General features: G+C 44.2%; 1 protein-coding gene across 5 annotated transcripts; it reads right to left on the reverse strand.

The window, feature by feature from the left end:
• Positions 1-3,688: 3,688 nt before the first annotated feature.
• LAS1L (LAS1 like ribosome biogenesis factor) lies at positions 3,689-27,922 on the reverse strand. Of its 5 annotated transcripts, none has more exons than XM_075539548.1 (14): positions 27,654-27,922; positions 26,729-26,854; positions 25,724-25,793; positions 24,893-24,974; positions 20,786-21,061; positions 20,457-20,503; positions 19,296-19,405; positions 17,361-17,446; positions 16,977-17,027; positions 16,562-16,768; positions 16,063-16,210; positions 9,925-10,424; positions 5,526-5,676; positions 3,689-3,997 (listed from the first exon to the last, which is right to left on the reverse strand). In XM_075539548.1, exons 1-14 carry the CDS (start codon positions 27,806-27,808, stop codon positions 3,874-3,876), a joined length of 2,133 nt encoding a protein of 710 aa, XP_075395663.1. In that variant the 5' UTR covers positions 27,809-27,922; the 3' UTR covers positions 3,689-3,873. The 5 variants fall into 5 exon arrangements, with proteins under 5 accessions (XP_075395663.1, XP_075395662.1, XP_075395661.1 ...); XM_075539547.1 differs by having other exon boundaries at positions 5,526-5,673; positions 27,618-27,922; XM_075539546.1 differs by having other exon boundaries at positions 27,618-27,922.
• Between the last annotated feature and the right edge of the window lie 68 nt (positions 27,923-27,990).

The following is a 27,990-nucleotide window of genomic DNA, read 5'->3' on the forward strand; positions in this document are numbered from 1 at the left end:
CTGGTGCAATGTTCCAAAGCTACTTTAGAGCTTCCAATGAATGCCCAACGAGCACACCACTCCATTCCGCTTCACTATAAGCCTCAACCCGAAGATGCTCAGCTCTATCCCTGCTGGTCAGCCAAGCCCAAAATCCCCAATCAAGTGGCCAAGGCATCCCATCCACAAGCCATCCTCCTGCCCCAAAACATTCTTTACATGTTCTGTGGGATGCAACGTGTAATACAGTCTCATGTTTTGGCTCCTGATTCTGCTGCTGCTCCTCCTCTGCCAGTCCTGTAGCGTCATAGTTATCTCATGGATCAAGGATCAATGTGCAGGGATCTCAAGGTCCAATGGATATGCTCCACTCCTGGCTCTTCTTTTTTGCTAGTAGTGAAATTCTCTTCTTGCTGCTGAGATACTTCATTTTATACCCAGCAGAATGGCAATCATAATTAACTCTGCTAATAAACACAACTGAATCCTGTCAGTGTCTTCCCCTACTTACTCTTACCCAGACCCATCAGTAAAGGATCTTTTGCTAAGAGTTAGAACTACATTAAATAATTAACTACATCACTCCAGGCTAGTTTCATTTTAAAAGCAGAGGTGGCCAGAGTGGCTGCAGCAGAGCTTTAGAAAAAATATATTAGTGAATCTGAAAATACCTTTTTCTTCATCCTTAATGGGACCAAGTGTTCATCTCTTTACTCTCATTGCTTTCTCTCACATTCTTCAGATACATGTGTTATCGAGTTCTTGTCACTCACTGCCATTGAGTCAATTCTCTCAGTGACTCTGTAGAACAAAGAACTGCCCATTTCCAGGTAGAAAATCTCAGCTTTCTCCCACCAAGTGGCTGATGGTTTCAAACTGCTATCCTTGCGGTTAGCAGCCCAATATGTAATCTGCTATGCCACCAATGAGAAGAGGAGAAAATAGTTCCTGTCTTGCGGAAATTACTCAAGTGGAGGAATGAAAAAAACCCAGGGAGCAGTACTAGTGTGAGATTTAGGGGAGTGGTAAGCACAGTTAAAATTCCAAGAAGGAATAATTTATTGTCCAATGCGGTTCCCAGGCACAAGTGAAAAATCAAGTTATCATATTCCTCTCCATTTATGTCTCTGATTTCATGACCTATCAAACCCTTCACTTAACCCATGTTCCAATTATCCTGGACCTTTCACTGGCAACCCCTCTGGACTTTTACCTTCGTATGCCTTGTTTTGAGTAGTAAACTCTTCCCTTTGAAGACCCAGTGTCAGCGTCATCTCTGTTCAGTTGTCTATCTCTTTGTCCCAGAATTGTTATTCTCTTCACCCTAGTGGCCTCTACAAGTGCTTGAACCTTTATATTTTGTCACTTTGTATTGTAAATGTTTGAATGTAATCTCCCCAACAAAACAAGGACTTCCTAGAGGACAGCATTATGTTCATCAGCATTACTGAATATTAGAAGAATGACTCTCAATTACTGTGGTTGAATAATCATTCATAATTTATGTGCCACCTCCCTTCTTGTTCCAGGTAAAAAACTTTATCTGATCTCTATTAGGAAACCTGTAAGGTTGTTCTTATGACGTGGTAAAACTTGCATAAGACCCAGGTCATTGGGAAGCTTCTTCCTCTGTCCAACAAAAAAACAAACTCACTGCCGTCGAGTAGATACCGACTCACAGAAACCCTACAGGATAGGGTAGAACGGCCCCTGTGAGTTTCCGAGACTGTAACTCTTTATGGGAGAAGAACGCCCCATCTTTCTCCTGTGGAGCCGCTGGTTTTGAACTGCTGACCATGCAGGTAGCAGCCCAATACATATCCACTACATCACCAGAGCACTTTCCTCTTTATCAGTGATTCTCAAATTTTAGTCTGCATCAAAATCACCTGAAAGGTTAAAACAGATGGCTTCCACCCTTATCACCCTTTCTGATTCAGTTCAGAGGTGGTGTTTAACAAGGACTCAAGTGATGCTGATGTTGCACATCAATACCAAGCTTTTAACTCGCTCTGTGACATTGGGCAAGTCCTTTCCCTCTTCATGTTGATCCCATTCCCTTCATGCATAAAATGAGTAGACTGGACTACAACTGATTTCCAAACTTTAAGAGTAGCAGACTCATTTTTCAAAAGAAATTTTTTGTCGGACCCCAGTACACTAACAGTAGATCTAATCACACTTGCTTTGGGAAAGTGATGGAGAACTGGCAACTTGCAGCCTGATCTCCCATCTCCCCATTTGTAATCCCTTAACTAGATGTGGCCTGGATGCTATTAGTTGACATTTCAGAATGCTAAAAGATGTTGTGCAAGAGGAGAGAGAGGAAAATTGGCTTTGCATTAACCAATACACAAGTCTCTGCTTTGTTCATGCCGAATGCATGCTGGCCTCACGGAACCCTCTAACAATCGGACAAAATCTCTAGGTCAACTCTCGAAAACATGGTCATAAATGCTTAGTGTAAAAGTGAAAAATCTTGACAGTGCTCTCTATTACAGTTCTATTAAATTCCTCCTCATAGCCATGTCAATGCTCTCCTTTCTTGGCTCAACCACACTTTATGGGAACAGCTTCTTGGCTAAATACTGCCTGTTTTTTTCACTTGGCCTAAACATGACCCTATAGAGACTTTGTCTTTGACCCAGCCATCATTCTACTCAGGATAGGGATAGAGGAGGCGATAGCCAGACTTGATCTGCTTCCACAAACCACCATCCTGGAAATACTGCCCTGGCAATATCCCCCATGGCACACTGGAATTCCCGTATGCCACTGAAAGGAATTGATGACTGTCTCACTGAGGTGAAAGTCTGATGTGTGAAAATATGATTGACTTCTCCATTTCCTGGCAGCTCAGGTTTGACACAGACACTGAGTGTGAGGGAATCAGATTATCATAGTGTAGGAATACTAGGCCAGTACGTAAGGTATTTATCTAGCTCCAATGCCCACCACAGGGAAATCCATTCTCATCTTTTCTAGGTCAAGATTTCTTTCTGGTTTTCAACTGCTGTGTGCTCAGTGAGTGAAGGCAAGAGATAAGCCAGAAGCTTGCTAGGTAGAAGCGAGATCTGCAGGTCTCCACTGTGAGGCTTGAAGCTCCAGCTGTAGAGATCTATGGGCAATTTCTATCCTGTGGAGCCTGATGCTTCCAAGTGAGCTGGTTCTATGCTAGAGCTGAGGGGTGTAGAAATGGTTTGAGGAATCAACAGAAGGTACTGAAACCTGGAAGGCATTGGGAGCAATCAGGACAATAGGATTAAGGGCCTTAGGACCCAGCCTTAGGAAGTTTGGTGGTGTAGTGGTTATGCATTGGGCTGCTAACCACAGGGTAAATAGTTTGAAACCACCAGCCACTCCCTGGGAGAAGATGAGGTTTTCTACCCACCGAAAGAATGAGTCTCAGAAACCCATGGGGTTCTCAACCTATAACAGTAGCAAAATTACAGTTATGAAGTAGCAACGAAAACAATTTTATGGTTGGGGGTCACGACATGAGGAACTGTATTAAAGGGTCGCGGCATTAGGAAGGTTGAGAATCACGTCTATAAAGTCACTATGAGTTAGAATCTACTACCTACCTCTTGGTCAAAGCCGTTATGATTCCATCTTTTATAGAGCCCTCCGGAATAAAGAAGGGAACATTAAATTCATTTGATCCAGCACACCCCTTACCCTCACCTTATACACATCCAAACATCAAAACTACAGTTGCCTGTTTATTGTTTTCAAACAAAACAAAAACTCTAAAACACACTTAAAAATCCCACTGTAGTGGAAAGATAAGCGGATTCAGGCCGTCTTTCAGGCTGTTTCGAGGACCATCAGGCACATGGTAGGATGGACTGTTGCCCTGGCAGGGTTGGGTGCACATTTGCACCAAGGCTTGCATCAGAAGAGCTGTAGGCCAGTTTTGAGCCCATGCAGCTGCCCGTGGCTCCAGAGCAGGACCTCGAAGTTGCTGCTGCCATTGCTACAATTGGTACTGCCGACACCACAGCTGAGTCCCAGGGAGCTGCAGAGAGTGTGTTGGGGGATGAGGGTGGGGGGAGGGTCAGTTAGAGGAGGAGGCAGGATTAGGTTCTGGAGACCCCAAGGGTGTTTAATGTTTGTGGGAAAGGTCTACCCTATTGTCTGGCTTTACTGAGAGAATAGAAAAAATATGAGAAACCACATCAGGTGGATCCCCAGGGATGGCTCTGTCCTCCCTTCAGTTGAGGGAGTGAAGAAAGAAAGGAAGGAGTGAAACTTTTCAAATGAAACTTATCTAGAGCTCAGTATAAGATTAATAGAACTGTTGAGGCTGAGGTGCAGGAGGGGACCCTATACCACCTCACCCCCAGGAAGATATTTAAAGTAGCTGCATTAACATGGCTTTCTTCTAAGGTCTTAGAATTTGGTGATCAAAAGGACCCTGGGCTGTCCTTCCCACTCCCAAAAAAGGAAGGAAACTGAGGCCCAGAAATGAGAAAGGCTATAGAGGCAAGTAAGAGGTAGAATTGGAACAAACAGCAAAAGTGGACATGTCCTGCTCCAGCAGAGTAAGCCTCCCTACTACACAGGGTGTGCGAGCTGGGTCAATCCACTTGCTGTGCATTTAACAGCTCCTCCTGCCCACACATCATCCTGGATAGTCTGGTACTCATTGAGTCGGAGCTGAGGGAAAGAGGCCTTTCTCATAGACCCATTCCCAACTACAGCCCATGTGGATTCTCCAGTTGCCTCCTTTCCTCTCCAGGCCTGTTGCCCCACTGAACCAGGCTCCACTGCCTAACTTGTTGATAGAGCCCCTGGGTTCTCTTGCCCTCTTCTTGGATGCCCAGATGACAATGGACTCATCTCCCAGGGAGTGGGTAGGCCAGGCAGCACAGGGAGATTAATTTCAGGGTCCCATAGGGATCTCTCTCTGATCCTCTCAGGATTCTCCTGGTCACAATGACCCAGCATTCCACAAAGTACAGGCTCTCTGGACAGGCTTCTTTGTGCTGCCAGCACAACGCCTCAGCAAGGGTTGCTTGGTTCCTGAATCCCTGATGACCCAAGGGATCCCTGGGATCCAAAAGCAAGTTTTGAAGGAGAACACGGAACCCTCCACAGGTCTTAACAAGATACCTGGACAGTGTGGAGAGGCCTAATGATTACGCTCGGTGTAGCTTTGGATAAATCCTTCTCCTTTCGAGGCCTTATTATTATCCTCAGGAACATGAGTAAGCTGAGCATCCATTCTTAACCTTTCAGGGACAGTAGACAGTGAGGATCTGTTAAAAGCTCTGGGCCCCCCCTCACGCTCCACATGTGCATATATGTATGTGCACAGGCACAGGTACATGATGCAATTTGATAGAGGTGACACCAGTACTGCATGACTTCCTCACTGGCTCCCCTTATCTGGGGATGGGAATCACGATAAGGGCCTAAACAGGGATTATAGTTTACGTCACTCATTTAGGCCCTCCCTACCTCTTCCCACTTAGGCCTACTTTTCTTATTCCCTCCCAAGAGGATAAAAGGGGGTGAGAAATCCTCTTGCCATAGGCACTCACCCAGTCTTGCACACTGGGGGTTCCAGCCGCTGCTCTAGCACAGGTTGATCCAACAGATACATGGTGTCATAATTCTCCAACATAAGCTCTGCTGGGTCCTCAGTCTGGCTTGGCATTTGGCCTAAGGGAAATGTGTTCCATCGCACATCTTCTGTGGAGCAAAGGACATGGTCAGAGTGGGTTGATCAGTTAAGTTCTCAGACTAGTACAATTGTCCACCCACCCCAACTAGTCCACATTCCCTGGCTCCCAGAGAATCTCAAGTCTCATTCCTCATTGCATGAATTTTAAGAAGCTCCTCTTGACCTCAATGGTCCCTACTCCCTCCACAGCCCACCGCATACGATGGTTCTTCTTCCCCTGTATGTTCCTATATGCACACTTCATGCACACAATTTTAAACATTTTAATTTCTTCTTTTCTCATCCCACTTCTTCAGACTTGTCCCCACATAGACAGAAATATCATCTTCAGACTCGGCTGTTTCACTGCCCAACCTCTCATCCAAACCCCTATTTCCACAACTGTAATGGAGACACACGCTTATATGTATATCCCGGATGGTCTGAATGCCTCAGAATTCCCACAGCATCAAAACCTCAGAGTATCTGAATGACCTCAATTTCCTACCCATTTGAAGGCCATGTCATTGAATACTGGCCTTGCTTTGCTGTATAACTCCCCACTCTCCATTGTAGTATTCCCCCCCTAGATGCAGACACAAATGGAAGTGCCCATCCATCACTTACATATAAACCCTCCATTAAGAATGTTCCCAGTATCACTCCCCCCACCCTCCTATACCTTTTATTCACAGACACATAAACCGATACAGGGAGCAATGAAATTCATGGAAAAATTCCATCATCCTTTAATTCCATTTATTTCTACAAAATTTTGAAGTATCTTGTATTTTAACACCCTGGCTTTTCCATATTCACAAGTCATCTCCTCCCAGCCCCAACACAAATACCCTACTTTAGGAGAAACTACGTCAGCCACTCACCATTCTCTACAGGGGCCACTCTCCTATGGGTTTCTGTCACTGACCCACAGCCCATCATCAACATCTCAACAGCTCTAGCTGTCTCTAGCTCTGCTTCTCGGTGCCAACACCCTGTACATATCCCCTTAGTGACCTTCTGTTTACAAACCCTTGCATATCCCCTCATTACTGTCATTTCTCTTCTTCGTAACTGCCCCTCCCATACTCACATACCTGCCCATCTACCTGAGTAGGGTGACTGTACCACGTCTTCCAAAAGCATATACAACTTCTCTTTCTCAAGTGCACTCACACACCCCCAGTGTCCATGTCATACCTCTCCATTTCCATATATGCGGCGACTCCCCGAAACATAACACTCCTCGCTCTGAGAGGCTAATTTCCGTCGCTGTGCCACGGTTTCCCAGTATACATGGGCACACACCCATAAACACACCCAAAGACATACACGCATCCTGCCACATTTCCAGTCAGTGTGTAATGCTTTAGTCCTGGTACATACAAGCCTACATGGAGTGGGGGGGGGGGGCTTAAAATTTTTTTCATGAACTTGTTGAAGTGCCCTTATAAAGTGGAAAGGTTCTACCTTTCCTCCTCCTGTGTTGAATCACTTCCTTCTCTTTTCCCTTCTTGCTCTCCTTATTATACCCCATCCTATACCACCCAGAGCCGACTCATCATCTAAGAATCTACCCGCCTCCAATGTGTACACATACATACATACATGCTGATGCACACATATTTTTTCATGTCTTCTGTATGTCTCTACCATGTTTCTACTCCCTAGTCTAAATGAGGGCACTCAAAAGACCATCTGGACATCCTTAGGAGGAACAGACTCACAATGTTCCCCTACCTTCCTATCACCAACTATGATTTCCACACTCCAGCTTTAGTGAAACTTGCTTCACCTCAAAAGTGAGTCACATCACTCCTAATTCTCACTTTTTTTCCTCTCACTTCCAGTTTCTCTGATTTAATGCCCCTCGGTTCCTGCTAATAAAACCCAAAAATCCACTGCCAATGAGTGGCATAGTGGTGACGCACTGGGTTAGATCCGCAAGGTCAGCAGTTTGAAACCACCAGCTGCTCCGTGGGAGAAAGATGGGGTTTTCTACACTTGCAAACAGTCTGAGAAACTCACAAGGGCAGTTCTACCCTGTCCTTTTGGGTCACTATGAGCTGATAGACTTGATGGCAGTGAGTTTGGTTTTAGTATATGATAGAATAGAAGCCAAGCACTTTGGGGAGTAGACAGCCTCATGGTATAGGACATAGTATACATAGTAGAACCCAAGCATCCTTGGGTTTCCAAGACTTTAAATATTTATGGGAGAAGACAGCTTCGTGTTTCTCTTGCACAAGTGCTAATCTTGTGGTTAGCAATGTCATTTTTAACTCATTACGTAATCCTTTCTCACCAACTAATCTCCATGTGTGCATGTACACACATTTCATAGAAAACATTCCCTTTGTCTTGATGTCCCTGGGATTCTGTAACCAAAACCATGTGCATAATCTTAACATACATACCTCCTCAGCTCCCAACTCTTACTTTTCTCCCGCCTATATTTCATTGCCCAGTGCCCACACCCTCTTCTTTAAATGTGTCCACCGCCTGTCTCCAACATCTCCCGCCCCCTGCCAACACACATATATAAGCAAACTCTTTTCTTCTGGTCCCAAGGACACACTAGCTTTTCTCCTATTCATATCCAGCACTCTGAAACTCATTTCTCTTGGGTCCATCTCTCTGAGTCTCACTTCTTAAAATCTCAGCCTCCAGCACTTCAATGACTACTGAACCTATGCCCTTGCCATCATGTCTCATATCCGTACTGGCTGATGCATTCTGTTATCTTATGATACAGGGTCCCACCACTGCAGCCTCTCAACACCCACGGGGCCCATCCCCTTGCTGCCTGGCCTTGTGCTTGTGTCCATGCCAGTCTGAATGTTTATCTAGACTGACTTACAGGCTACCCTTCCTTAGTATCTCACTGCCTCTGCCATCCCCTGGTTCTTATTTCTGAATACTCTTGGATCCTCCGTGCTCCCACCATGTTTGGACCCCACATGAACGCTCCTCTTGAGGATGAACTCCCCGAGAGTTTGGGTTTGCTTGCAGTGAGTCCTGATGACTCACTTTTCCCTCTCAATAACCCGCATCTCCCTCGGGTTTTAGCACTCTTGAACACACTACTTGTATGCAGGCATGCACACAGCCTAAACACACAGAACACCCTCTGTCCCCCCATCTGTGTAGAAGGCATACAGAAACACAAGGTCTGGGTCCCACTAGGAAAGCTACAGCTGATCCCCTGCTCGTGAACTCAAATAACTCCACTCATCTTTGCATCTCACTATCTCACTGCTGACTTGTATACATATCCCAGACATGTCTTACCACCTCTACCCGCCCAACCTTTTCACATGCATAAGCCTCACAACTAGGGCTATGCAGATTTCTAAGCCCTTTTACCCTGGGGCGCCTGGTCTTTAACACACATGCACATATCCATAGTCCTCCTGCAGCAGGGGCTCTGCTAAAATCCTGATGGGCTCTCGCTGGTCACATGGGAGGCGTACGCCATTTCCCATATGGATATGCAGAGCTCTGTAGCTCATCACAAACAACTTCTCCTATTTACAATTATCCAACTGCCTTTTCCTACTCCTATAATCAGCCTCAATAAGACAGTATCATTGACCCCCGCTCCTGCCACATGTATACATAACTCCTTATCTTCTAAAGATGGGTTTGATCGCAATCTCTTCACATTCCTTGTCTCATTTCTATCCCATGCCCTCTCCCCTATACACACATGCCTTTATATTCCTGGATGCTTGCTGATCCATGTACACAGAATCTACCCTACTCAGATCTTATACTTTGCTCACATAGTGACTTACCTTTGAAGTCCTTGTTCCCAACACTCCTCTTACTGTTAAACTCGAGACTATCTAGAGTGCTCTATGGATACTCTGGGTGAGATCTTATTCAAGCTAGGGTTTCTGGGAATGAGATAGCATGTCCTTTTCCAAACTTGCAAAGCATGTTTACGACTCGGTAGGCCTGGAAACTGGAAGATGTATGTGCCCCTGGTAGCTGATGTGGCACATTTTAGGCATATGGGCATGTGCGTCAATGAAGAGAGTAGTAAGGCCTGAAGTACCAAGTAACATAGTGCTTAGGCCTCTGACACTTACACACTACACGGCAGCCAATATAGTGCCTAGCTTTTAGAACACCAACCAAGCTGTCTCTTAAGATTTGGCTCAGGTTGGCTATCTCCTGCTAATTTCCACTTCTTCCCTAAGGTGGAAGAAAGCCTCACAACCAGTCAGAAGAAAAAGACTAATATTGGAGGAAAGTGGATATGGGTTTCTTACCTGAGCTAACTTGCCACACAGAGCCCTGCAAGGCTCCCCTTTTCTGGGCCAGCAACCTGGCATTCTCGACAGTGGGGGACTCCTTCCCGGTAGACAAAGAGTCCACTTCCATCCAATCTTCATCATCATCATCATCATCATCATCATCATCTTCTTCTTCTTCTTCTTCTTCTTCTTCATCTTGCTCCTCATCTTGGCTATCATAGTCATCTTCGTCTTCTACTTGATCATCCAAGATCTCTTTCTCATCCTTCTCACCTTCCCTGTCATCATTAAGGATTTCCTGCTCCTGGGCCTTTCCTTCAGATCCAACGTTGGAGCCAGATGGGTTGAGGTTCCAATATAAGGTGTTAAATGTACATGGAGACTTCTCAATGGCAGGGCTTTCTGAGCCCTCCTGCACCAGGTTGTTTTCTCCATTCTGGGTATAAATGGAGCAGATGCGCAGCAATTTATCCTGGTCCTCATCTGGCAGGACTGATCCCGTGGCTTTGAAGATGCTAACCAAAGAGAGGGGTGCAGTAGGAAAGATTCAAATTTTAAAGGTACTTCACATCTAAACACTCCAGGGTTTGAACTTGGTCTCCGAGCTTCCAGACCTGGGTCTGATAGGCATTGTGCTAGAACAGATAGAGCAGAAAAAATACGACCAAGGACCCTGAACAACCTCTATGCCTCAATTCCAGTCCCATGAAAATGAGGACAATAGTGCTATCTCACAAACAAATGCATGGGAGGAGCATATAGATAGCAAACATAGAATGCCTGGCATATACACAGTGTATACATAGCGCACATACAAAAAAAAGATAGCTATGGTACTCTACAGGGGTCCTGGTGGTATGGTGGTTACACATTGCTCCGTGAAATCAAGACAGGACTTTCTACTCTTGTAAAGAGTTCCCGTCTTGGAAATTCATAGGGTTAAGTTCTAGCCTTTCCTTTAAAGGTCAGTATGAGTCAGCATTGATTTGACGGCCGTGAATTTGATTTTGGTATTGTACGCTGCACTGAAATAAATGCAAAGTAAACACAGACACTAGCCAAAAGACTTTCGGGGTTGGAAATGAGAATGGAAGATCTTTTATACCTTCCTATAGTCTGTCTGAGCAAGACAGCCAAAGTACAAAAGATACACCTGGAAGTGTGCTGGGCTCCTTTGGTATGAAACCCACCGCGGAATCCCTTTTCTAGGAGCCGTCACAGCCCAGTCGGAACTTAGGAAAAGAAATGAAAGCACCAGTTGACAAGATAGGATGTGGGAGAGAGGCCAGATGAACACTAGATTGTGAGTATTACAAGAGGAGGCAAGAGCACAAGAAGAGGAGAATTCAAGGACTTCCTACACACAAAGAACCAAGCCAATAACAAAATCACCCAGAAATACACAGCCATTGAGGAGAGCTCATGGTGAGGTAGAGACATGCACTCCTTGCAGAGCTTCACATACAACCAGGAAACTAACAGTCATTTAGTCACTACTGGATGCATGGCTAGAGTAAAGAGATGGATAGGTTCCTTCTAAGTATATAAATTTTGAACTATGGGAAGGTTCATAACGGGGCCATATGCTCAAGGGGGCTGTGGGCCCCACATATAGACACATGTAGTCACTGGTAGAAGGAGTTAAGGATGCAACTGGAAGACACTTTACAGAAATTTCACATTTCAAAAGAATAAGGTTTAAGTTGAATAGATATTGGCTGGCTAAGGGAAAACTCTTTAAAGGCTTCCAACCTATTAGAGGAAATCCCAGAGGAAAAAGATCTTCCCTCCCACAGTGGCTCACTGGTATGATTCATACTAAATATTCCTAGGCACTTGATACTGTCGAAACATCACTGCTGCTTGTTAGAGTCTCAAGATGTTCAGTCTAGTCATTAAGGTGCAGGAGTGACATGAATCTTACAATGTTTCTTTCTTTGGGTTTGTCAGGCTACAGCTTAGACCTGAGGTCACAAGTTCAAGTCCATAAAAAGTGGATTTAAACTCATAAGACATGGGCCCAAATCTCTGTTCCACCATCAAAGAACAAGATTCTAAAATCATTTCACTCAACCTCACTGCCCTACAAGAGTATTATACTCCATTATCAAACACTGCTGAGTCAATTAAATAACTTTTACCAAAAAAAAGGGGGGGTAAATAAAAAAATATTGCTACAAAATCATAGTAACCCTTTTAAAACATGGAGCTATTGTTTCTCAATACATCTCCCATATAGGTCTACACACCTCTCTAACACTTCCCTGAAGAATTCCACAATCTTTTACTTACATAATATCAAAAAAGCAGTTTGTGCATCCTTGAGGGACTTAAATTGTGTTCCTTTTCCATGTTCTTTAGAATTTGGGCACAAAAGTAAATCTGAAGGGGGCTAAAGAATGGATGAGGTTAAGTTTTCGCAACAAAATCTTATAGGCCAGACTTTGCTGCCCTTGAAAAATGAGTTACATTGTCATAAAGGAAAGAAATTCCTTGGCACAACATTCCTGGCCATACTCTACTGCAATTTTCCATTTTCTTAAAACTTCTTTACAATACTCCTGTGATTATCCTATGTCCTTTGAGAAAAAGCTATAAAGAATACCCCTTTGTAATCCACCAAATGCCACCATAACATTCTAAGCTCACTTCTATGCCTCAAATTTAACGGCCCAGCAGATCCCCTTGGAATTCCTTATTTTGATTGGACCTTTTTGTGAAGGCGCACCAAGACTGAGATAAGTATATTACTGAGGACTTGTCTGCATCCATCCACTGATCAGACATTTTGAAACACACCTTGTTTGGAATTAACCTGTGCCTGTTATGAACTGAAACCCCAATAGCAATCCTGTCGCCTTTCCCTTGGACACAGTACCATGCCTGACATTTAATGCAGTCATTTCTTTTTTATGCTAGTTTTACTCATTGGGTAACGCTTGTGAAGTCTCTTCTCTAGGTATCTTTTTGTTAGTTTGTTAAATGAGAGCAGAGGGGCTGGATTGTCCTAAGGACTTTTCTGTACTTCGTTAATAACAGACCCACTTTTGTCCCTCTAGTCTTTCCTGGTTCAAGACTTTCCTTTTCCTTAAATTGCTCAAAGGCCTCCTCTATGATGCTTAAAACAAACAAACAAAAACTATTGAAGGCCTTTTTCGTTGTTTTCCACCTATCCATATCACTTCTAGTCTAAAGCACACAAACTGGAGTGTGTACTATTTACTTTAATACTACATCCTGAAGGCTTCACTGGCCATCTGTCTACCAGTCTACCTTTTAATCTCCCTTAAAAAAATCATTTTATTAGGGGCTCATACAACTCTTTATCACAATCCATACATAACATCAATTGTGTAAAGCATATTTGTACAATCATTGCCCTCAACATTCTCAACACATTTGCTTTCCACTTAAGCCCCTGGCATCAGCTCATCTTCCCCCTCCCTCCCTGCTCCCCCCTCCCTCATGAATCCTTGATAATTTATAAATTATCATGTCTCCCTTCAACCTTAATCTCTTATATAAACTTTACAGTAACCCAAATGCCATCAGAGCTGATTACATAAGGTGATCAAGAGGGCCTTGGCACCCAGACTCCCACTTCATTCATTCAACAAGAACTGAGTCAGCTCCTAGCAAACACAGCTCTGCTAAGAGACAGCAGAATCTAGTCCAGTTCAATAACATTTACTGAGAACTGTTTTAATGCCTGTACCTGTGTGGTATGCTGGGACATAAAAGTGAATGGAGCGCTTTCCCCCCTAACAACGCTTAGTTCGATAAGAAGGTGACACTAGGGGAGTAGAAACACAAAATGTTTATTTTGGAAAATATTCGAAAGAGTCAACACGACAGAGTAGATGTTGTCAACACCAGACAAGGGTCAACGGGGGAAGATCACTTTAAGAGTTGGGGTAAGAAGGTGAACTCTAAATTGCAATAGGTTGAGGACTAAGAGGTAGTGAGGAAACTGAGATGGTTAAATGCAGACTATACTTTGAAGGTGTTTAGATGGAAGGAAAAAGATACAAGCTGATAGCTATAGAGGGATACACAGTCAAAGAAGATTGTACTTCTGGTTTTGTTTTAAGATGAGAAAAACGCAGGCACATTCAGGTTGAAGAACAAGAGCCAAGAGAGCAAGAGAGAGACTGGGGTGAGGCCCAATAATGCTGGGTCGAGAGGGCTAAAGAGCACAAGTGGAAAAGCAGGCATTGAGACAAGGCCACTTCATTCTGAGGCTGGAAAAACGATTGAGTACAGCTGTCAATCAGTTCATACGGGCTGGACCTCAGATCAGAAAGCCTTGGTCAATGTCTCCACGTACTTGAGGTAGCTAGGGTGAAGGTGGAAAGGGGGACGGGAGTGATACGCATTCAGAATAGTCAGGAAATGGGGAAAGTGATCGGAAAGCAAGTAAAAATTCAGAAAAGTAAAACTGAGCACTCATCTGAGATTTTAAAATATACCTCTACAGGGGCAGAAGTGCAAAGAATTATGTGGTTTTCTCTAGTAGAGTTCAACAATGTAGATTAAAAGAAGCAGAATGGGGAAGATCCACCCCAACAGATACAGGATAGATAGAATTGAGGATACTTATGATGAGATACAGATGTGATCAACAAGACAGGACTGAAGGGGAGCAAGCTCAAGAGAGGCAGTAATTGGAGGGATAAAGTCTAAATACAAGCAAAGAGCAGATGTTATCGAATGTAAGGGTAAGACCTGGAAAAACACGGGACACTACTTCCTAAGTGGGATGTTGTGACGTTATCTTTCAGAAGTGGAATGGCTTTGGGTGATGGAAAAAAGTTGTCAAGTTCAATGGAGAATGAAGGTAACTGGTAGAAGAGTATAGAGTGTAGAATGGATCATCCAAGTGAAACATCAACTGTTTCAGAAAGCAGGGAGAGAAGCAGGAGCTAAAGGAATCTATAAGTATGAAGGAAGAGGCTTGGGGTCCACAAAGGAAAAAGTAAAAAAAGCACAGGTATGTATAGGAAACAGCACAATATTCAGTTTGACGATAAACTCATGGTGGAGTGGCTACAGGGAATCACAGGAGATATGGTTACCCATGGTAAGCTGGGGAAGGATCATAAGGAAGTTTGAATCTTTATTGGTCAAAAAATCCAAACTTCATCAGAAAAGCAATAGGAAGCCACTGAAGACTTGGAAAGATAATGAAGGAGACAGCACAGGACTTAAGAGCAAGAAGACCTGGGTTTAATAATGAACAGCAGCTAATATTTATTGAGCACTTATTCTGTTGTAAGCACTCGTGGGAAGAGGGGGGCAGTCTCATCATGCTCATGCCAGACTCAATTCAGCAAGGCCTTAGCTTTGTGATCTTAAGCAGGATGCCCTGCTCCTCAACTCTCTGGAGCTTAGTTTTCCCATCTGTTGATAGGAAGAGGATTGGGATAGATGTTATTATTTTTAAACCACTTTATTGGCATATAATTCACATAGCCTATAATTCAAAGTAAAACCCCTCAATAGAAAGCAGAAAATATTAAAAAGGAGAACAAATTTAAATGGTTCCTAGGGGAGATCAAATGACAAGGTACTAAATTTTAACCTCACTGCATAGCCAACAATCCACTTTCCAATCCATTCTGCATGAGCATGGTTACTCACATCCCTGGCCATGGTCACAGGGGCTTAATCCAGGTGTATTTCTTCACTTTAAAAAAAAACTGAAACAGCTTTAAAATGTGTTAAAGAGGAAATCAAATGGCAAGATTTTACATTTTGACTCATGTCTGCCATGATCGACTTTGCAATGCTCTCTGTCTGAAAAAAGGGCTATTTACATCCCTCGTTTATGATTGGAGGGGATTCATCAGAGGCTTCAATGTGTGGACTCTGCAAATGGATTTTGGGCTTCCACCGTCATCAATAGCCTTCTGCAAACCAGATGTTCACAATTTAAGCTCTGACACAATTCCCTCCTTTAGATTTAGATTATATTATTTATAATCCCTGGACCACACAGCCTAGTGTGCTTCTTCCATATGGGCTTAACTGATGCCTCACTTAGTGGGCTACATTTTCTGGAAAGAACCTTTCCAGCTCAAACATTCTTGGACTCTGTGGCCCTGAGATTTGCTGATGACCCAGTATCCTCTTAACAGAAGGGATGAGACTTACAGCTGAAGGAGTTGTGGGCTGGCCCAGCAAGGTGAGCCTAAGCAGGATTCAACCACCCGGGGCCAGTCAAGGGAAGCAGAGCAGTTGAACAATCTCCAGCTCTTTCTCACTTCCCAATGGCTTGCAGAAAAGCGGCGAGCATTCCGTCCTGAAAGAGAAGAGAGGGCTTGAGGAAAAGAAACCAGTAAGCGTCCCCGACCCTCTACCACCAAACTTTTACCACAAAAAATTTGGCTGTTTCCCTCCACCTTCCAGATTCCCAACCCTCTACCTCCTATTTGCTCAAGGCATTCAGGGCCCTTTGCGCCATCTAAGTTCCAGTTGGCTCACAGAAGAAAGAGGTGGAAGGAGATTTGTCCACAGGACCTCGCAAAGAAACCTAAACTTTTAATAAAGGAAGTATCTGCCTGGTGCTTCTCTGAGGCCAAGATCTGAGGGCAGAGGCAGATGTACTTCCCTGGGCTGCCCTAGGTCCTGGGCTAGAGCTAGCCTTCCTCACCAGTCTTGGTGTTGGCCACGATCAGTTCAATGATCCAGTTGAGGATGTAGGTTGGGCGGATTCCGCTGTCTCCCAAGGCTGGCAGCTCGGAGAGCATCCTTTCCAGCAACGCCTGTGTGAAGGTCTGGGAGTGCAGGCCCCTAAGCAGGGGCTGCCAGAATTGAGAGAACGGCTTTGGCACCAGGATGTCATTCAAGTCCATGTTTTCTGGTTTGTAAGGGGCACCATTGACAGGGGAAGAGGAGTTGGGGCCACGGGAAGGAGAGCAAGAGAGAATAAGCCCCACCATAACCAACAGAGTTGGGACCGCAGAATAAGGAGGAGGAAAGCAGAACAGCAGGGGAGAGAGAAACTAGTTAGTATCTGTCACCCAACAACTGACCTGGTTCTAGCTTCAACTTTGTCAATAACTCACTGTGTGACTTTGGATCAGTAACATCCCCTCTCTGGACCTCAGTCTGCCCATCTGCAACATGAGGATGGGACTAGATGACCTCACAAGTCCCTTCTTGGTCTGCTATTCTAAAGCTCTTGCTAGTGGCTAAATGACAACTAATATGGCATAATGGTATTAAGACTTTTCCTATCCCCTCACCCCCCACCCCATTCCAGGTTACCAAAGGATAGCCACACACCCACAAATGCATTATCAGCTACTTGTTCTGTTCAGCCAGGAAGGCTGAAGGGATTCCTAAGGCCAGAATGGCAGGGAACATCCCTTGCCTCCCAGCCCACCCCTGATGGTCCCACCCAGGAAACACAGTACTTTAAGGCTGCAGTGAGCCCCCATGCACCGTACCTTCATAGTCAATCTGCAAGGCTGCCAACTGCTCAAATGTGGGGATGAGGAAGCCATCATCCAGAAAGGCATCCAGCACAGCCTCACTGGAGCAAGAGAACACTCAGTTTAGCAAACTGAAATGGCCAAGAGACCCTTGCATACTCCCTCACCCACCCACAAGGAAATCAATGTCTGTTAGGAGGTGATCAAAGCAGTTTATCGGGACAGGAAGATATATGATAGACCTTGGTGTCCTAGGGCAAAGGCTGAACTGGAATTGGTGGGGTTTAAATGAATGCACACTAAGCAAATCCTAATCTACAGGCCATAATGAGGGCGGCAGTCAAGACGCAAGCACAGACCCAGACCAAATGATAGAAAGTGCCTTTGTTTTGTAAGGGGGTCAAGGGCTCGTGCACTTAGTTCCTGCCCAGTCCTACTGTTTCTCTTAACAATTCTCTATTGCCCAACCATCCCCCTTCTTCTTGGCTTCCCTCTTTCAGCTACCAGTTTTGAAAATTCAATTGTTGAACCAAATATCATCTATATACCTTTGTTAACGAGGTTAAAGGAGTTGGTTATAAGGGCATGTCTCATCTTCATTAAGCTTAAGTCAAAACAAGTAACAGCAAACTGTCTCCTCCAGAGCTAGTGATTCCCAAAAGGGGATTCCCCAGCCAACTAGTTATAAAGAGGAAAGAATAGTCTCCAAAGCATCCCAATGTCTGGAGAAGGGTCAGCATACTCAGATCCCATTCCCTATCTAAACTAACTGGGCCTGAATGGGAAATAGCTGTTCTCCCATCCTTGCATATCTTCTCAGGCCAGTAGCCAAGAAAGTATTTAAAGCAGTCAATCAGCTTCCTGCTCAGTACTACCAAGCAAACACTACTGTATAGGGATGTAAGATTTTTCAGCTACTAGGGAGGCTGTCCTTCATTCCCTTGCACATAGGGAAGTCAAGAAACTTAAGTTGGGCAGACACTGATAAAACACCTTTGGAAATAATAGTACCCTAGTGGTGTAGGGGGTTACAAGTTGAGCTGCTAACCAAAGGATCTGTGGGAGAAAGGTGAGGCTTTCTGCTTCCATAAATATTTATAGGTGTAGAAACCCATAGGGGCAGGTCTACTCTATGCTATAAATCAAAGCTGACTCAACACCAATGAGGAACACAGACTCCAGGGGCCAATTCCAATAGTTTCCTACCCAGACCTACTCTGCCACCTGATCCACCTATCTATACTCTGCTTCACCTCAGATTCTTTCCAGCCCCCTCCCCGCCCCAAGCTAAAAAGGTCTAACATTGCCTCCAGATTATTAGAAGGTTCCCAAAAGGCCTTTCCAGCTGAATTTATGCAGAAAGTCCCAAATGAACTACAGGAGAGAAAAATGGATGGGTGTATTATTTGTCTGTTCTATATTTAACTGAGTGTTATTTTTTCAGAAAGTAGAAAGCGAATGGCCACAATGAAGAACTTAATAATATGAGTAGTCATGCCAGGGATTGGTGTTTCCTCTGTACTCACAACACTGATAATCACAACACACTCCAGTAGCAGTCCAGAGGAAAATGCCAATAATGCCTACCATTCATCTTTCCCTTCAAACATGGACAATGGTGAGGCAAAGAGCCAGAAAGGATTAAGGTCTTTTCCCACCTGCCAGTTCTGTTTACCACCTGACAGAAATAAGACTGGCCAGGATATGGACAAATAGTGGACATTTCTGCCTCTGGCCATTTCAATGACTCAGAATAAATAGACCATTCTCATCTGACAGCTGGCAGAGCCAATAGAGGGTAATACAGAACACACGGTCACCCTGTGAGAAATCAGGATTACCACTGGGAGGTCCTATAACAAAGTATGGCAAGCTGGGGTAAGAAATTGATTTCAATGAGGCTGCTACCCTCTTGCAGAGTAGGCAGCCTCTGATTAATTAGGCACACACCTGTTTTCCCGTGTTATGCTCTTGAGCTCTGACAGGATACATTCTACACGTGGGGACAGGTTATTCCACACCTTAAAGGCCTGAGGTAAATGCCTAAATTCCTCCAGCACCTGCCAGCCAAGAAAGAACGCATCAGAAGGCTGGTTTAGCCAGGCAGCTCTATGATCTTTTCTCAAAGGATAGTGGTTCTCAACCTTCGTAATGCCGCCACCCTTACTACAGTTCATGCTGTGGTGACCTCCAAACCATAAAATTATTTTCATTGCTATGTCATAACTGTAATTTTCCTACTGTTATGAATCATAATATAAATATCTGATAAGCAGGATATATTAGGCAATTCCTGTGAAAGGGTCGTTTGACCCCCCATAAGTTGAGAACCACTGCCATAGGACCTTCTGGCATGGCATGTCTCTGCAGGGGATAAGGAAGGACATGAAAGAGTTGTCTCAGAACTACCTATTCAAATAACCTGAACTTCTAATGCCAGGCTTTCCCTTACTCCCAGACTCCTTGTGACTCTCAATTACAAGTTACCACAATGCTGAGAGATCCAATAAGAGCATCTGGTTGAAGATAAGCTAAAGGGTACAGGGAGCAGGGGAGGAGTGAAGCAGTGGGGCAGGTAGAACAGGTATCAAGAGACAGGTTCTCCTCTTGGTTCTATCACTTGTTGCCTATGTGACCTTTGGCCAATCCCCTCACTTACCCACCTGCAAAAGAAAAGGTTAAAATAGATGGTTTCTAAACTACCTTTTGACAAATGTTACTTCCCCTGCCTCTCCATCATTTTTTGCCACCCCTCTCTTGAAATGTATATTGTCGCTCCGCTCAAGCTAACCAGATCTACGAAAGCTTTATGGCTTCCGCTGATCAGCAGCTGCATTACAAGACTGTGTAACCACTTATGCCTGGGGAACTACTCCACTACTCAGTGAGGCAAACTACTCAAAATTCATCTGTTCTTTTCTGTGGATGTAAAGGATCAGCCAATCGGACTTTGCTTCTCTTGTCTCTTTCCTAGTTTTCCCCTTCCTCTATCTCAGCAGTTCCTTCAAGTTTTGTCACTTCTCATTCCAATTCCTTCTCAGGACTTCTCTCCAAGAGAGCTGCCAAGAGGGAAGAAATGGAGAGCACACAAGATGAAGGGTACCCACTTACCTTAAATTGTTCCTCTTCGTAAGACACCAGCAGTTGTCGGACTCTTTCTAAAACAGAATGGTAAATGGACAGGGCAGCCAGTTCAACTCTGACTCTGATGGGATTCTGAAATCCTGATGACACACATTTCTTGAATTATAAAATTGGGAACTAGAATTCCTGCCCCCTACTTCACAGAGCTCAAGGAAGATGGTTTATGACAACAATTGTTTTTAAACCAAGACTCACCGCAACTCGAGGAAATGCTGAGCCAAACAAATAACCAACGCTAACCCTAAGCCCAAGCATTCCAGGCTCATAGGTCCTTCTCTGACACTTGGGGCACCTACCATAGAGCTCTTTATGCCTCAGAGTCTTTTCACAATGTGAATTGCCTTCTTGACTGTCTCCATCAACCCTGGCATCCAACTCTGCACTTTTTACATCTTCCTTAGGCTCTGATCTCTGTTCTGTGATGTCATCATCAGCAATGTCCTTATTTTCCTCTTCGTCCTCTTCATCTGTCTCTTCCTTATCCTCCTCCAACTCCCAGGACTCTCTCAGGCTGTTCTCCAATTGGCGGCACCAATAGGTCTTCTGAAGCCACTTCAGGACAAAGTAGCAGCCTGAAGGATAGAAGGAAGGTAGTGTCATAGGACCAGCCAAAGGCAAGCAGCTTCTAGCAGCCCCACAGCTCTCTTGGCCACCATCCTCATACTGTGAGCATTATGGGACAGCCCCAAGGAAAATGCTCGGCAATAAGCAGGCTCAAATCTCAAACGTTGAAGAAAAGTCTGGTCTTTGCTGTCTCCTCTTGCCCACCAGCACCTTCCTATAAAGAACTAGTTGGAGATGGGATGCAAAAGTGGTAAGGAGTTGGCAGTGAGAAAACTGGGATTCAGAACCACTAGATAATTACACATCCCTGGATAAGTTTTTCCCCTTTTCCATTTCTGTTTTCCCACCATGAAGAGGCTAGGCTAAATTAATGATCCTTGATTAGTATGGGTCCTTGGGTCTTAAGAAGTTTGAAAACCTTACACATGTGCAATTTTCTTGAACAAGAAGCCATGGAGTATCTAATCCAGCAGTTCTTTATTTAGTCTACAAACCTGTATTAAGGATATAATAAGTGTCAGGCATTATTGGAAATACAACATCAACCAAAGCAAAGTCCCTGTCTTCATGAAGCTTATATTCTAGTAGAAGAAAAAGACAAAGAACAAATATGAGGTAGTGAAAAGTGCTATGGAGGGAAAAAACAGCATAGTTAAGTAGATAGGTAACCCAATTAGAGCTACCAATTACAAGCCTACTGCCATCCAGTCAATTCTGACTCAGGGTAAACCCATGTTCAAACCACAATTGTTCCATAAAATTTTCTTGGCTATAATATTCATGGAAGTATATCACCAATTATTTCTTCCTCGGTGCTGCTGGGTGATTTGGACTGCCTGCCATCCTTTAGGTTAGCCTAGTACAAACCGTTGTGTCACCCCCCCCCCCAAATAAACAAAACCCATTGGCACTGAGTTGATTTCAACTCATAGCAACCTTATAGGAGAGTAGAACTATTCCATAGAGTTTTTGAGGCTGTAAGTCTTTACATATGCAGACTCCCTAATCTTTCTCACATGGCGTGGCTGGTGGGTCCAAACCTTTAGGTAACCTTGTTACCACTCCTTCTGTGACCCAAGTTAATTGACTCGCAATAAGCCTATATAGAGTTTTTAAGACTGTAGATCTTTACAGGAGCAGACCACCTTTATCTTCCTCTCATAGAGCAGCTGGGGGTTTTGAACTGCCAATCTTGATATAATCCTTTATGCCACCCAAGGACCTCAGTTAGCTACACCAATAAGATTTGCAACAAAGCCTTGTTAATAACTTTTCAATTACCTAATTAATGAGCGCCCTCAGTCCATTGTTTTGTCATCTCTGTATCAATGACACTGCTGATGACTCACATCTCTCAAACTCCTCTCCCTTGACCCCAGATACTTATCTGCCTGTCTTCTTACTCTTCTGATTTTAAACCCTTTAAATTCCCCCCCCCCGGGGGGGGGGGTTCCCTAGGCCCTGTACTCAAATGTTTTGCTTTCCCACTCTATACATACACATATCAGGTATATTTCACCTGTGCTCTGAATCTGTTGGCAGCTCTAGCCTAGAACTTTCTGCTGAGATCACTGTGTACTCCCTGGTAGAGATCTTCCAACTTCTCAGTAAATTATACATCCTAACAACTGCACTTTGAAATGAAATACAGTCAATCTGTGCTTTGGGTGGGAACATTTTTTTAAACCCCCCAAACTGTGGTTAATTCAGACAGTTCTGACTTGGGGACATGTTCTGCAAATCAGATGAGATAGGAACTATTTTCTCAATGGATTCTACAAAATCCTCAATTTCCAATTACCCTTCACTGACTTTAGGGAAATGAGTCTAAAGAAATACTAACTTACGTAGGACTTAGCCACTATTTCATAAACACGCCACCCATGTACGTAAGCCCATCTGACCTCAGACTAAAGCTCCATCTTTATCCTTGGCTATTGCCTCCTACATCCCTGAGGTGCAAGTCCTGAAACTTTGCCATTCCTTCCCCAGTTTCCACTCACACTTTGGCACCTCCTAGTTCCTCTGCCTGGGAATCCCTTCTTGCCCCACTCAAGGAGCTAATCAATTCCTACTTCTTAACACTCAGCACAGTACTAGTTTTTCTGTGAGGCCTCCTGACTTTTTATACTACCAAGGCACTGAGAGCATATCCCAACACACTTGACAATTCCTATTTCCCCTTCTTATAGTTCTGTGAAGTTTTTAAGACCAGAGATAATGTCTTGTACATCTGAATCCTTAGCATCTAGTACTGAGGCTCAGGCATTGTTTGCAACCTGAATGAAGCAACATGCACTTTTCTTGTTATACTTTTTTGTTCCCCAACCCAAGAGATCCAACCATCAATTCTTAGGCTTTCTCACTTTGTGTAATTAAAAAAGTCACAGAAAAATGGAGGGAGGAAGAGCAGGCCTACCCACGCAGACTACCTGGGTTAACAATTTCTCTCCAACATTTACTAACTGTGCAACATGAGGAAGGTTACCTAACCTGAGCCTCCTTCTTCAAGAGTTATTGTGAACTCTAAATCTGTAAATACATGCAAAACAAATGCTCAGTAAAGATTTCATTACTTTAACCAGACTACCTTTGTTTCATCAGTTCCATGTCCCGATGAGAGAAAACTAGGTAAGAGGTTCTCAATATACCTACCTTTAAACCTTCTCTTCTAGAAGTACTGTATTTGATATCCCAACTCCGGAATTGCAACATGAACTGGAGAAAAGAATCTCCCAAATGCAGGGATTGTAAACTAGAAGGCCAATCAGGTCCCTCTAGACTCATACTCACTGTCATCAAGTAGATTTCAATTCAGTGACCCTATAGGACAAAGCAGAACTGCCCTGCTGTTTCCAAAACTGTAACTCTTTATGAGTGTAGAAAGCCTCATCTTTCTCCTGAAGAGTGACTGGTGGTTTCAAACTGCTGACCTTGTAGTTAGTAATCCAATGTGTAACCACTACACCACCAGGGCTCCGAGGTGTGTGTAGGGCTCCTAGATGTCCTTTTTAGGCCCTCGGGTTTAGCTTCCTGGTATTTGAAAAACATTTGAAATATCTAGATACCAGCATTTAAAATTCAAGCTATTTTACAGAAAGCCAAATTTCCAACTTCTTTTAAATACTTGGAAGAGCTGGTAGCAAGGGTCTGACACACATATCCACGTTTAGTGAAACAGAATAAAATCTTCTTCCTAAAGGCTTTTAGCTCAAAGAAGTCTACTCATAATACCTGTTTGTCTACTAGGTATTAGGGCAGAGTATTTAGGGTGATTTATCATTGAGCATCCGTTAATTTTGTTATAGGGAAAAGTTAATTTTCAATTTTTTTAATCTATCTTTAGAAAATGAAAATTACATTAAGAATGTCACATGTTCACAAATACTGTTATACCCTGACTGTTCTGTAGAGTAGTTTTTGTTGGTTTACCCCCGGCAAGGCCATCACTAGAATGAGATAAGTAAAGCTAATGAGGTATAGTGTATCGGTGCAAAATTTGAGTGGGTCCCAAAATCTCAATAATCAAGCTCTCAACAGAAGAACAGAACAGTGCATAACCAAGGCATATGGGAACCTGAGGGAAAAGGAGAAATCAATAACACTATTCTTTATTTATTTAGAAGTTTTCTATTTCCTGCATTAAATTTGAAATTTTGAAACATATATTTACCTTGATTACTTAAATTTCACACCCAAGACAAGCACTTCACTTGCCTCACCCTAGTTCTGGCCCCAGTTGGAGACCTTCCTCCCTATCCTTTTAGTCCCACTGCCACTCAGCCTAGACTCTTGGGCTTAACTATGTTAGATGTGTACCCCCTACCCTGAGGACTCACCTCTACGGCAGTCATTTATATGGGGCATTTTCTTGTGGGTCAACTCATGACGAAGTTCAACAATCCAATCCGGAATGTTCACCTGATTTCAGGGGAAGTATAGGCACAGAAATTAGAAATAGTAAATCTGGAAGAGACTACAGAAATAAACTCGCTTAATCTCATCCTATTTTACATATAGAAAAACTAAGGTTTTAAGGGAAATTTAGAGTCTTGGTGAGACAAAGCCAAGATTAGAATCCAGTTCTAATTCTTCTTACAGCTTTTTCCAGGTTGCCTTGAATCAGGAAAGGCACCTGCTTTCCCAATAATCACCCACCCTCTTCCAACAAAAAGAACTCTGTGAAGGAGAACTAATAATCACTTCTAGCTTCTCTCTGCCCTGTTTGTTGCTTCCCTAGATGATATCAGGTATGAAGACTGAGAACATGCTTGCCCTCTGGGCCTCTACACACTTCACATACTCACTCAGGGCAGGGATGTCTGGCAATGTGCAGCTTAGCTGTCTAAGGGCAAGTGCTGTGACTGTCACTTATTTCGTTCCCACCCAGCGGCGTATTCAAGGTCTTTAACTTCACTGGGCCACTGCAAGAAAGCTGAGATTCTAGTCATGAACTCAAACTCCAAACCCCACTGAGTAAATTCGGACATAGCAATGGAGCAATTCTGTTTCCTTTGAGCTAAAAGCTGAAGTTCTTGGGTTCTTGCAGAGTTTGGCTTGCAGTGATGAGATGAAGCTACTCTGACTGTATGCCCACTTTACCCCACGTTCCCATTTAGTGAGCCCTCCTGGGGAAAGATAATTGAAGGAGGCCACTTTATCATACGCACCTCCTGAGCCAGGAACTTGAGGGGAAGCTTGACAAACTTTGTCTTCCTCTCTGAGATAAGATTCACAAACCTGAGGTTGGGGAAGAAATAAAAGTGGCATAGCCCAAGTAACTGCTTTACTCAAATTGGTGGGTCTGCCTAATACCTTACTAAATTACTGACATCTTGCCTTTCCCCCAGCCTTTTTCCACTGACTGTCCTGTTCTTTCAGATGCTTAGTTTCAGTTAGAGCAGGAACATTTCCATCCAATCCAACATTTACTAGAGTCTGCTCTGTACTGGACTTATACAGATGATTAAGACACTGGTCTGGCCTTGAAGAAGACTAGGATAAATACTCACGACATAATATATCAACGACATAAAATAAGTGCTAACACAAAGGACTGCATCAAATGATACAGGGAGCCCAGCTGGAGACCAAGAGTAGACATCAAGGCAGACAAAGAGAACATGATGCGAAGAGAAAAGGCTTTGACACATTAGAAAGTCCTGTGTTAGCCTTCTTCGCTGATGTGAAGGACACAGCTGGAAACTCTTTAGTCACTTTGTAAATCAGGAACTGCAGTTCATGTTTCCATTTTCCAAACTCAGCAACTTTTCAGTGTTCACGAGGAAGAAAAGGATGATGCTAGGTGTAGACAGAAGTAGGGTTAAAAAGTTAACATTAAATCATGGCCAAGGGCACTGATCCATTTAGAAAAGTTCCTCTGGATCAAAAAAGGTAAAGCAGAAGGAAGAAAAAGGGCAGACTGTCAAAGCTGGGAGAGACCTAAAGAAATTGCCCAGTCTGAACCATCTCCACCCCACACTCCAAAGAGAGTTAAAGAAAAACTAAAGATATAAGGTTCTCAAGAAAAGGGAAAAAAAACCAACCCAGGAATGAATGGTAATAGGGACACAGTTTTTTGTTTTTATGACTGGAGGTCGTACCCAAGGCCAAGCTTTATCACATGCCATCCCCCCTAATCCCAAAGCCAACCCCTCAGCCCATGCAGGTCTTACCTGACCAATGCCATGCCATAGAGCAGACTAAGTTCATCAGTGCCCAAGCCACCAGTCACATCCATGAGCTTACAGCGTACCAGGTCAGCAGTAGAAGCCACTGCCAGGGGAAGGTCGTTGCCTAACCTAAAAGGCCACAGTCCAGCACCATCATAAGAGCCTTACACTGGTCCACCCTCCACCTCACAACTTAGGTTGTTGTAGGCTGGTGCCACTGGCTCATAGCACAATTAACAAAAACAAAACAAGAACGTGAGAGGAGAGTGGGTAATGTTCTACACAGGGCATTAAAGGCTAACTGGGTATGCACAGGACACCTAGCAAGTTTCTTTCCCCGAGAAACGTTAAAAAAAATTAGATAGAGATAACGTTTCTTCCCTTGTTGATCTGCTCCCCACTCAATTTTACCAAATGACCAGGATCGCCCCATTCAAACGTGGGTTTGCTGGCAAGGCTGCCTCACACCCGCCCCCGCCCCCATGCGCGCGCGCCCCCATTTGAATCAAAACTCCTTTCAAGGCTGCCCCACACCCGCCCCCCCCCACACACACACAGGCGCGCCCCCCCATTTGAATCAAAACTCCATTCCAGACTGCTAACATAAGCCCTTGCCCAGGGCCAGTGTTACTGCCAGGGCATTCCCCAAAGTGGCGTCAAGGTTATTCTTTGGAGATAGAAATTAAGCTCGCAAACAGACAAGTGGATGAATGCCTGCAAGATCTTGGCTGCGGCTTTTCCCCAGGAGCGTGGAAGAGGTACAAGGCCCAAAGTACACATACAGGCATCCTTCGGCAACTTAGACCAAAGGATAGGAGGGCCTTCTAAGACAGCAACAAAGGAAGAGGTGAAGCACCACCAGCACTAAGGACGGCAGGGCCGGCCAGTTTACCTGCTCCTCCATACGGTAATACGGTTCAGAGCGTACCGCTGTAAAGCGTGGTCCTCGCAGAACAGATACACCATCACCTGGTCCCACTCGGCCTTGTTAAGCCAGGCGACCACGATGCGCTGCGTCCAAAGGGGCGACGACTTTTTCCCTTTGGCGCACTTGCCGCACCACGCACTCCACACACGATCCATCTCCGGGTATCCAAACCTGCCTTGGTCCCAGAACCCCACAAAGGCACTGGAACGAAGCTAGGCCCAGATACGCGGCCCTCTGAACAGCCTTCAGTTCAACGTGCTTTCCTCACTCCAAACGACCGCCGCTCAAGCATCCAATAGTAAAGCGTGACGGCGACGCAAGCCCGCCTACCAGCATT

This window comes from Tenrec ecaudatus, chromosome X (assembly GCF_050624435.1).
Source record: "Tenrec ecaudatus isolate mTenEca1 chromosome X, mTenEca1.hap1, whole genome shotgun sequence".
In the NCBI taxonomy this organism is placed as follows: domain Eukaryota; kingdom Metazoa; phylum Chordata; class Mammalia; order Afrosoricida; family Tenrecidae; genus Tenrec; species Tenrec ecaudatus.